General features: G+C 33.4%; 1 protein-coding gene across 7 annotated transcripts in view; it reads right to left on the minus strand.

The window, feature by feature from the left end:
- Window positions 1-12,024, minus strand: part of DMD (dystrophin) — a 1,147,932-nt gene that overhangs the window by 695,488 nt on the left and 440,420 nt on the right. For all 7 annotated transcript variants that reach the window (XM_041399749.1, XM_041399747.1, XM_041399750.1 and 4 more), the window contains 3 exons: window positions 7,495-7,677; window positions 6,665-6,846; window positions 2,928-3,078 (listed from right to left, as the gene is read on the minus strand). In XM_041399749.1, the coding sequence (XP_041255683.1) occupies window positions 2,928-3,078; window positions 6,665-6,846; window positions 7,495-7,677 (516 nt within the window). The remainder of the gene's footprint in view (window positions 1-2,927; window positions 3,079-6,664; window positions 6,847-7,494; window positions 7,678-12,024) is intronic.

Below are 12,024 nucleotides of genomic sequence, written 5' to 3' on the forward strand. Positions count from 1 at the left end.
ATGCCTACCAAAGTCATCCAAGTTCCCAAAGACAAATCCATCCTGATATTTAGACACTGAAGTGTCTCCTTTTACCTTTGAAATTAATTTGAAGTACTAAAAATCCTGGCACCAAAAAAGGCTCAGATGTTTTTAGAAACTCAATGTAACTATAAAAATCTACCAACTATATATGGTACAATAATAATAAATAATAATACATATGGTATATATAATAATAATAAATAATAACTGGAATAATTAAACCAGTGCAATTAAAAGCACAATTTTTACATGTATTACAACATTTCCAATACCATATTCTGTTTAGACGGTACAATAGTCCTTAGATTTTCACTGAAAAGTAGCTTGCTTCCTTTACAAAATTATAAGGAAGGGATAATTGTAACAGGAGAAAAAATCCTTAAAAGGCTACTAGAAAAAAAAAATACTGAAATGTTTACCTAATCTTCGAAAATATATTGATTATGCCAGATTTCTTACCAGAACTCAGTAACTTCCTAATGACATAAAATTTTCTTCTTCACCACTGCAGTCCACACATAAAATTTTCAGTACTATCAAGATAACAACCTCATATATTTTGGACCTAAGCAGCATTCTGGGAAGAATGTTGTGTTCTTTCTCTGGTCTGATTGTTGGCTGCCATCCCCAATACACATTAGTGTTTTGGTTTGGGTGGGTTTTTTTTGTTTCTTTTTTTGTTGTTTTTTTTTTTTTTAATATGTCCCAGCAGAGAAACTGAAGCGTTAGTCACAAGAACTCAAGACCAATATTTTGCAACATCATCTTAAAATACATAGAATAAAGAAATCAGATGTATGGAAATCATAAGTCAAAGGGGGACACATAACATTAAACAAACAAGTGAAAAGTACCTACTAATGAACAGGTAAAGAGAGGAAGGCAAAATTATAAGGGTAAAAAGGCGACAGAGGCAAGATGACAACAACCCAAACCTAACATGTTTGTGGGTCTGTTTCATTTGAAATTATGATTGCTTTTTATATCTTCAAACTTTTGGCTCCTCTTAGGAATTTACAAAACATTGTTTTCTGATACAACCAGACTCATTTGAGATTAAGAGAAAATATGAAGGGTGTTGGGTTTTGCTTTTTTATTTGCTTGTTTAATAATGAAGCAATAAATTAAAAGTCCTATTAAAAGTCCTATTAAAAGTCCATTGTTTTAACCCTTGCTATAGGAGGTAGCTTTGCTGTATGTAAAATACAAGAAAATTATATGACACTTTCTCTCAGTAACTGAAAGAATGGAAAACCCTGTTCTTTGAATCCTCAATAATACAAGGGATAGATGAATACAAATGTAATTAAAATTAAATCCAAACCATTTTATTCCCAGAATTTCTAGCAAAATTCCCTTTTGCATATGAAACAGATTTGAAAAGTAATACACATAAATAAATAATGTTCGCTAACTTCACACACCACAGAGAAGAACAAGCATGTGGAAAAGAGATTTCTGCATGTCTTCACTCAGAATCTTCAAATACAAACTAAATACATATTTTTCTCAGTATTAGAAAAAAGCAACTTAAAGAGATTGCATAAATAAAGGTGTTACATTTTATGTTAGTATTCAAGCATAAAATGCATAAAAATAGGAGTAAAGTTATTCAAGTCTTAGTACTGATGTATTCAAAATCTTTCATGTTTCTGTCTCCAACTACCATTTCATAATTACCTTCTGTCTTTTTTTAAAAAGAAAATGTAATGTCAGAAAATGTCTTTAGCTAGCAAACCCACATACTGAAATGCATTGTCTCCTCACAGGGCAAGCACAGACAGCACCAACAGCAGCAGGAGCTGCAGAATTTGTATTCTTCCTCAGTAGCACTCCTTAATCAGAATGCAAAGAAATCATCGTTAACACACAAGTGCATCATGAAGTCTTTTGCAGTTTTTGACCTCTTTTTAAAAGAACTGTAAAAGCTGATTTCAGTTTGAATTGTTTTTCAGGACGATCTTCCCTCTAAAACCTGGATTAGCACTGACACAGGCCAAGAAGCATCAAGTGTTAAAATCTCTCAAGATACCATGGCAATGAACTGCTTTGAGCCATTGATGCAGAGACATTAACAGGTCATCATATTAAATCTCCACCACCTCACAAATCACCTCTGTTTTCTATATTTTTCTATGTTTCCTTATCATCATCATGTGCTATAGACACATATACCAACTTATTTAAAAATCTAAATTAATATGAAGCAAGGCAATCTAATCCAGTAAATTTAATCTATCTATTACACAAACTATCCTCTCTCTTTAGTTCTTAATTCTTCCAATTAAAATTACCCATACATAATGTGGAATAAATTGGCAAAATTCCAATTTATATTCTATTCCTGAGTTTGGTTGGGTTTTTTGGTTTTTTTGTTTTGTTTTGTTTTGTTTTTTGTTTGTTTGTTTTTTATTTCTGATTTGTTGTTGTTGTTTCAATACATTACCAAAAAGTATTTTCTACTGCTAGCCAGTAGTGCATTTTACAGGGCGTAATATATGTTCAGTGCAAATATATATTCTGGATCTCTGGAGTCCTAACTATATTATGTGGTCTGACAACTGCATCATTGCTGCTACAACATGTAAGAGAAAAAAAAGAAGAATACACAAGCATTAAAAAACCTGATACATTTTCATTGTAATGTAATGAAAAGATGTTACAGTTGCCATGCATATTCTAGTATATTGTTTATATATAAAAAGAAAGCAATTTTTTTTTTATATCAGAATAAAACTTACAGTTGTGATAAAGTAAGTCTACAAAAGCTTGTTAACTGTATAGAACAATAAATATTAAACCAAGATTTCATATTTGCTATGCTCTAACGGCAGGAGTTGAGATTTTAAAATGTCAAACACCCAATTTGGTTTTTATGCCTTTGGAAGCACATCACATCATACCTTATGCTCTTCTATTTGGCGCTTCAGGTCCTCTAGATCTGGACCTAAGGGTTCCAAATCAGTTTTCTTTGTCCTTTCCTCTGTTTTTGTCAGCCAATCAGCTAGCTGGGCTAGCTGCTGATTCTGCAGATCCATTAGGATTTTATGTAAACTGTAAAACAAAGAAAAAATGATTAAAATTTATAAGTGAAGAAAATAACAAGCAGAAAGATCTGCCCCATACACTAACAGATTTTTCACCAGGTTACATTTGAAGGCAGAATAGAAATATATGCTTTGAAAGGGGAACAGGCTCCCCGGGGCAGTGGTTAGAGCACCAGGCTGACAGAGCTCAACAAGTGTTTGGGGAATTCTCTCAGGCACACGGGGTCACTCTTGGGGTGTCTGTGCAGGGCCAGGACTTGCACTTGATGACCCCGATGGATCCTTCCAACCCAGCACATTCTATGGTTCTATGGAGAAGGTAACTGATTATTTTTTTTAAATAGTTTTGATTTAGACAAGTTGTTTGAAGCTTTTTCTTTACGAACTGACTACATCATATAATATTTCATCTGTTAAAAGTTTGTATTCCAGCTGCATTTCTATTAGAGTTGGAATTCAAAATTTCTACAGTCTGTTTTTTTAAAGCTTGTTTTATATTTTGAAAACTGCTCAAACATCTGCCCTTACCAGGCTTCCTCTAATTTAGGATATTAAATAGAAAAAAAAATTATATTTTCAGTTATTCAATGGAAAATACTCTGAAATTAACCAGGAAATACTTCAGTTTTGTCTAATCAAATTGTATAGATAGATCCAAAATGACGTGCCCAAAAACCCATTACAGATTTCCACTTACACTTGCCTCTTTAGAAATTCTCTAAACTTCCCTAAACAAAATCTTCATCAACAGCATTCTAGGATTTCAGATTTTTTTATCTTTTTTTTTTTTTTAACTAGAAATCATGTTTTAAAGATTGATTGAAACCACCAGAGGACTCACATAATACTGTTTCCATCCTAATCTCTCTATTAATTACAGATAGAGTGCAAAAAGATTATACCCTGTTTCAATAAAACCCATGTTTTACAAAGGATTAGGGATCTCAGATCTGATTCTTTCACTTTCAACTGTGCATTTTATTGTCTTGATGTTCTAAACTAAGCTATTATAAAGTACAGTGCTTCTTCCTGGATATATTCCTCTTAGCATTAAATTGAATAAACTGTATAGAAAACCTGTTGCAGTAAACTAAATTTAAGAAATAATGAAACACTTATTATACATAATATCTACATTATTCTATAGTAAGTAGGATAAACTTAAAAATTAAATAATCACAAAACATAATCACAGTTTATTCCTAAGCACAAGAATGCTTCTTCTTTCTTAGCATTCACCAGATACTTCCTTGTTTTAAAAATACTTTTATAAACATTGAATATGAGAGTTTAGTATCTATTTATACATCTCGGGAGATAATCAAAACCTTTGTTTATAGTATGGCTCTCATAAGCTTCAAATTAAAAAAAACACCAAACTCTTAATTGAATTGGATGTGTTTTAAAAGTCATTGAACGCTATATAAAGTGGTAAATTGCATTGTTTTTCTCTACAGTGGCATATTTATCACTCAGATGCTTTACTATAGAGAATTCTGTTTAGGAAAGGCCAGAAGGAAGAAATAAAATAAAAAAAAAAAAAAAAAAAAGAAAGTTTTCCTTCAGCATGTTGAGGAAGAAATAAAATAAAAAAAAATAAAAAAAAGACAGTTTTCCTTCAGCATGTTAGTACACTGCCTATTAGAAGAGTCAAATCGTTCCAATGCATATTGAATATATGAGAAATCCCATCTGTGCTGCTTTTACACAAAGGCATTGTTGTGTTCCAAACTTCCTCTGACATTCTGACCTCCTAAATCACTTTTTCTAAGACCCTTTCCTTTTTATAACATCTTTATCAGTATATCTTCCTCCTGCCCTTGTTTATTACTTGCTTTTGTTTTCCCTGTGCTGTAAAGCGTGGTACCTTTTTTCACACTTCCTATTACCATTACAGAGGTCAGACAGCCTTGCTGTTCTCATCTTCACAAAAATCATCTCTGTTTGGCTAAATGTGTCACTGCTGCCTTAGGGATAAGATTACAGCAATGTGCTCAGAAGATTGTGCTTTAAGCTGAAGTAGAAGATGGATCCTGAGAGTTTAAATTATGTATAAAAACCCAGAAATATATTATATTGTGATATGAAAGCTTTTTATAATCATCCAGCCACTTTCTTGAAACACAGTGGTTTGACCAAAGGGCCAGAATTAACTATATCTAGATATATCACTCCTGAGAAATTTTCTCTTGCCCTATCCCAAATCTCATTGCGTTTATCACAGATTTCTTTTTTTGTACAGAAAATCAAATAGTACGCAACACTCTCTGTGAAGCCCTTATTATTTTATGCCTTCTACTGAACTCATATTACCCAAATATGACCTGCTTTAGAAGACACTAGGCCATTCAATTCCCCAAGGAATCACCTACAGCTGCAGCTGGGAGATGGGTTTAACTGGTGTTAAAGGACATTTTAAGTAGACAAAGTACCACTCAGAGACACAGCTATTTGCATGTGTTGATTTAAATAAAAATAAGTATGGCCAATAAAAACTCCCTACAGTAAAGCATCATAGATTTTTCTCTCCAAAAAATACTAGAACTGGAATAAGCTAGGTTGAAACATCTGAAACCCAGAAACAATTTTATAGTCAAAGGAAGACAGAAGAAAGGAAACATTCTCAGTACTCTGTAGCATGCTGAAAAGAAAACAAATGTTTGGAATTGCTAAGAAGATACTGGAAGAAAGAGAGTTATATCATGCAATTGTGGAAAATCACAGTTTGCTTTTTAATGTAACTCCAAAAGGTAAGGTAGAAATGGAAAAAGCTTAAAGAGGAGCAAGATGAATAACTGAATATGTTCAATATATATTTATGAAGAAAGTAAGAAAATATATACTTTATCACTATATTCTGTAAACCAAATTATTCCCCTGTGGCACAATCACAACCTCTTACATTTATGGAATTTCTCATCCCAGATGGCACTATGTAAATCAAAATTTCAAAATCAGATATATTAATAATAAAAATCTCCAAAGATTATTGTGAATATTTATTAAGTTTCTACTTCTATAGAAAGTATTTTCTTCTATAGAAAGTATTCTTCTATAGAAAGAATATTTTCTATTTCTACTTCTACTTGTAATTCAACTTTAAACTATGGGTCTTACCCTTTTTTAAACAGTGCAATTTGCACTCCAATAAAATCATGGCAATATTCCCAGGAAAGCTAAGCTCTTATTTTTTCTTTTAATGGGATTGCGTTTTAGAGGCCTTAAAAGATTTGTTTTCCATTTCCTTTTTTATCTTTGCAAAGGTTCTCTCCTTTGTATTTTAATATAGTGCAATACTCTGTTTGTTGAAACAACTGGAAAAAGGTGAGGTGGGTGATGCAAATTTTGCTTAAAGTGTTATCTGTGTCCAAGTTGTTGGCAGCTGCTGCTTTATGAGGCTTCCAGGCTCCAAACAACATGCAAGGCTCAAAATCACTGCACACCAAATTTCAGGTTAAAACAGATACAAGATGGAGTTTTGCTCGCAATGAAGTAAAAGAAAATCCCAACTGTTAGTCAAGTTCAGCATTGTTTCAGCCAAAATTAATTAATTAATTATTATATGGTCTAATAACACCTGACATATTACTTACTTGCTTTGTTTTTCCATACTTGCTACCCTGAGACTTTCCCAACGAGAATTAAGTAGATTCATTTGTTCTTGGATTTCATTCTCTTCCTCATCTGAAAGTTTTCCAGTTGATAGAAGTTGACTTCCAACTTGCAAAACATTACCAACACGTCCTTGGTGAGCTGTTAACTCCATCATAAACCCCTGACAATTAAAAAAAAAATTTAAAAATCCAGTTTTCAGTTACATTCTTTGAAATGAAAGAACAGAATTGCACCGTTTTGCCAACGTGATTTTCAACCTTGGTTTTAATTTTTTCAATCCCTCACCAAAATTTGTAACATGAACTGGAAATAAACACTTTCATTTTCTTCAAAAGGCAAAAAGTTGTTTAGTCTGGAGAAGAAGAGGCTGCAGGGTGACCTTACTGATTTCTGCAACTACCTGAAATCAGGTTGCAAAGAGGTGGGTATAGTAACAAATGATAGGACGAGAGGAAATGGCCTCAAGTTATACCAGAGGATGTTTAGATTGGATTTTAGGGAAAAAAAAACATCTGCACTGAATGTTCTCAAAAAATAGAATGCGATTCCAGGGAAGCAGCTGAGTCGCCGTCCTTACATCTGTAGATGCAGCATTTAGGAGCATTTAGTGGTGGATTTGGCAGTTAGGTTAATGATTGGACTTGAGGATCTTAAGGGTCTTTTCCAACCTAAACAATTCTATGACTCTAGGGCAGAGTCTTCAGTTTACATTCTCCAAATCAAAATGAATAAAAAACAAAACAAATCTCCCTGAAAAAATCAAAGAGAATCAAATAAAATAAATACATTTCAAAAGACTAGTATATACCTCATGGGTGTGAAACTGTTCTTTAACAACTTCTACATCATTGGATATATCTCCTTGTGCTTGTAATGCATCTTCAGCAGAGAGAAGCCACGTGAGTACTTCTTCTAAAGCAGTTTGGTAGTTTTCAAGATCTCCAGCCCCCATCCGCACGGTGCTAAATTTCTTTTCTTCACTTGCTAAAAACTGATCAAAACCAAAATTGTAAGAGCAATGAAAATGGCATCTGCTCAGACAGTTCTACAAAGAAATAAATGGAACACCATTGTATTCTTAAAAGAAAAAAGAAAAAAACCCAGATGGCTAATACGTGGAATACATGCACATATTTTGCAATACAGAATCAGTTAACTGACCAAGATCAGTTAAGATGGAAGAATATTTAGTTAGATATTTCACACTGTTATTCAAAATCCCTATAAAGTGTTCTGAATAGTGAATAATGAAAATAATATTTGCCACATATTTAAAGAGGTATTTACCACAGAAGTTCATAAGTTCATAAAATGATATATGCAAAAAAGCAGCAAGTTACTTTCTGACTTTGCAGAAAATCTAGGGAAAACATGACATTTAAAAAACCCAAACCAACAAACCTTTACACTACATGCAATGCTAGGCTTGAGCAATTCACAGACATATTTTGTGAAAACTGTTCTAAGAAGCTGGAAAAGCTCAAAAACTCATGCGAAATCACAACTTTTTAAAACCAAGCAGAAGTGTATTACTGTTGATTTCTCTTTTCTGCAAAGGCAAACCTCATAATTATTTTTTAGAAGCCAAGTCTCTTATGAGAACAGAAATCCCATTTCTGGTCTACTACTTAAAGTCAAGAGAAATCAACAAGTACTTATTGATTAGTATAAAAGTAGAAAACAAGGACAGAAGAGAAGCAAAAATGCATTTGCTACAGAAGATAGCATCCCATATGTTTTTGAAAAAGTTCTGAACAAGTTCAGCTAGCTTGTCAGGAATTTAATTTAAAAACAAACTATACATATAAATATGCTTATGCTTCCATAAAAAAAAATGATACCAAGGCACTTAATGTTGTTATACTTGGCAAAAATTGTTCCTACTGACAAATTTGTGCCAATAAAATGCGCAAAGCAGCTGATAAAGCCTTTCATTGCAGTTTAGAACTGAAAGTTAAAGTTTAGAACCACAAGCAGGAACACAGTAGACTCTGAGCTGGAAAGGACCCAGAAGATCATGAAGCCCAACTCTTACGTGAATGGCCCACAGGGGATTAGAGCTCAACCAAGTGAGCTGACCTCAGGAAGGGCAAAGCTTGTAATGTAACAATTAAAAATGAAATTTTCAATCTTTACAACAACAGCTTCATCCAGAAATACATAGATCTAATAAAATTTAGATCTATGCATTCCTGAATGAAGATTGCATGAAATTTATGCAGATCCCTAAATATGTGTTAGCGTAGGTAAAAGTCATGACAATCACCACTGGTGTGAGAAACACAATGGTCAGTAACTGAATCCTCATCACAAAAAGCAGGCTTGGAAATCCCATGAACTTTATAGTGTGGGTTGTGCTTGGTTTGGTTTTTTGTGTGGTTTTTGTTTTTTGTTGTTGTTTGGTTTTTTTAATTTTTTTTTTTTTAATTTATTTTCTTTGGTTAAAAGGAAGTACTATATTAACAGAAATATAAATAATGAAGCACAGAAAATGGTCGGCATTATCCCTTCAGCACAAATTAATTTTTGACCTGTGTGTAATTCTAGATTTCAAATAATATACAATTACATATACACATCAGCATAATAATAATATACACATCACATTTCTGCAGCAAGATCTATTTTTCTCCACTGTGAAAAGGGATAACTTGATCAGTGCTTTTCACAGGTAATAGGTTATTTTCTTTCCATAGCAATACTTCATGCTATATATCCATATCTGCTACAGTGTTAAAAAATGCTTTAACGGTTGACTGAGTTTAGGGTTATCATATTTGTAGAGATTTGAGATAATCTATGTTGTCTGAATTTTTGAAAATTCTTCATGTGCCAATCCTTCTTTCTCTAGATCAGACACCGAATTGCCTCATGTACGACAAGTGTTTAACTAAGGACTCCTAAACCACTTTTTCTGAGGAACAACTACTAAGTATAATTTTTCCTAATGGTCAACACTTTCTCTGCTTTCTGTCATGCTAACACAAATATTATACAGAAGAGCACTGAAAAATCTTGGAATCATGACCTATGGAAAAAAATGGTGCCTAAAATAATTTCAGATCTGTTTTAGCATCTCTTGAAGAAGTATAAAAACTAAAAGGATTCTAATAAAAATAGAAACAAAAAGAGTTTCTAGACAGGTATTTCAAATTGTGTTCTAAATCCAAAAAAAGAGGAAAAAAAAAAAGAAAAAAAAGGCCGTTTTCTGACATAAGGGAAACAAAAAAAGACTGGAAGAAAAATACATAAGTATAGAATTCTAAAATTGTAACACTATAAAATGTCTTCAAGGATAAAAAAAACACTCCTTGGAGTGCAACTGTGGTTTTTTGACTTGTCAAAAAATACATATAAACACTGTTATATCTCATTTCTACTATTTCTGTCAGTGTTGTTTTCTCTCCAAAAGATAACTGGCCATCCTTGCTTATCCTGCATATTGAATGAAAACCAGATATCAAATCCATGGAATTAGCTGCAAATGGAACATGAAATACAGAACACATTAGGTCAGAACACTGACCTAACACTTATGGTACACTCTTTGTATTAAAAATCAACACTAAAGAAATGTTTCGAAGATTATTATACCAATTATTCATCCCTTAATAAACCCCAAATTTAAGTGTGCAGATCCTGTAGCACTAAGAATATTCCCAAAACGAAATAATCCACATAAGACAAACAAGAATAGAAAACTCTGATTCTTATAAATCATATTGGTAGGCCTTCAAACAGCACAACCTGTGAGTGTTCTTGTTTATAAATTTATAGGAAATCTCTTTGAAATTCCTAAGGAAGTAAGAAAACATAGAATGGGTAGGTATTGCATATACTACACAGCTAGGACAGTTATTAATATGGATATCTGATATAAGTTGTGATGGCTGTTTCTAACTATATTTTTTAAGTGAATGAAAAGCAAAGAGGAAAGGCTGAAGTCAAACTGTTATAGCCATATAATGATGGAAGGCTATTCTTAGGGAGAAAAGCTGCCTAAATATGAATACAGTTTCATTCTTCAATCAAAACCTATTCTGAATAAAGTGTGTAATAAGTATGCAACACAAACTTTGTTTTGCTCTAACTGCAGACAATTGAGTAATTTACTGAATAAAAACTTCAACAAAATCTCATTGTGGTGGTGCATCCCTCCCTCCTCCTTGGGCCGCACAACCATCTCAGAAATACATGTGAGCCTTGGCCTTGAGCTCATCACAAATATTGTCTGCTCCCATGAGCTTATGTTGGCTAACGAGCCAACTGTTTCTTAATGAACAGTCTCGGAAACTCATTTTTCCTGCCTAAACTAATGAAATAACCTGAGCGGAACAGTTTTGTTATCCAGCCTTTAAATAAATTTACTGACCCAAACTGTAGCCAAGATGGAAAGTTACTACGACTAAAGCCAATTGTCTTGTGACCCTGGAAGCAGCAGTCCTAAACTGAGACCTGTTGAGCTCTCCAGGACCACAGCAGGCAGTGGACAGCAACCTCCCTCTGCAGGCAAGCCCTCTCAGAGTCAGTGAACTCCCAAGTTTGCTATATTTGGGAGAGTACTGACCAACACCAGCAAAAATGACAGAAATTTAAATGTTTAATGAACACTGCAGCACATGTAGCTGGGAATCAGTCAGGCAGTCATCTCCCAGACCGTTTTGAAAAATGATCAGACACTTTTGTATGTAACAATCCTGGTTGTTCTTATGGACACTGATGTAAAAAGGAAAAATTGCTCTGGATCCATATGTTGTCCTCTAGACTCCTTTTTTTCCTTTGCTTTCTGTTGCACATAGATGAATTATACCTAGATAAAACAATGTGAGTTCAATCTCTGTACACTTCACCACTCTCTGCTTGGGTGTGGGGGGCTGAAAGACCTCAGCGACTCTAAAGATTTAATTTAAAATATAGTAAGTGAAAGTAAAAATCCTCTGACCTTCAGAAGCCTGGAAAAAATGAGCTATTCCCAGCAAATGTATGAATTAATCAACAGAATTTAAACATGAGCTTGTAGCCCCTTCAAGGTGAGAAAACAAGGGGACAAATTGTTCCTCACCTGTTATTGCATGATCCTAAAAGGAGGAGAAGGATTAGTTGTGTGTTAGCAAAATCTCCAAGAAGTTTCTATTAACACATAAAGACTGATTCTGAGTTTTATAAATTAGTTGGGCAGCTTTAGGAAGTAGTTCTACAGGAAATCTTTAAGGTTCATTTGAGTACTCTTATTTATATTATTTCCTTCCTTCTGAAGCTGCCTGTCCCACTGTAAAAGATAAAGAATGCGGATCTGGACATTTAGAGCTTTTAAACTCAAAACCATAAAATTTTAAAG

Source organism: Onychostruthus taczanowskii, unplaced genomic scaffold (genome assembly GCF_017590055.1).
Source record: "Onychostruthus taczanowskii isolate IOZ18803 unplaced genomic scaffold, ASM1759005v1 scaffold17, whole genome shotgun sequence".
Classification (NCBI taxonomy): domain Eukaryota; kingdom Metazoa; phylum Chordata; class Aves; order Passeriformes; family Passeridae; genus Onychostruthus; species Onychostruthus taczanowskii.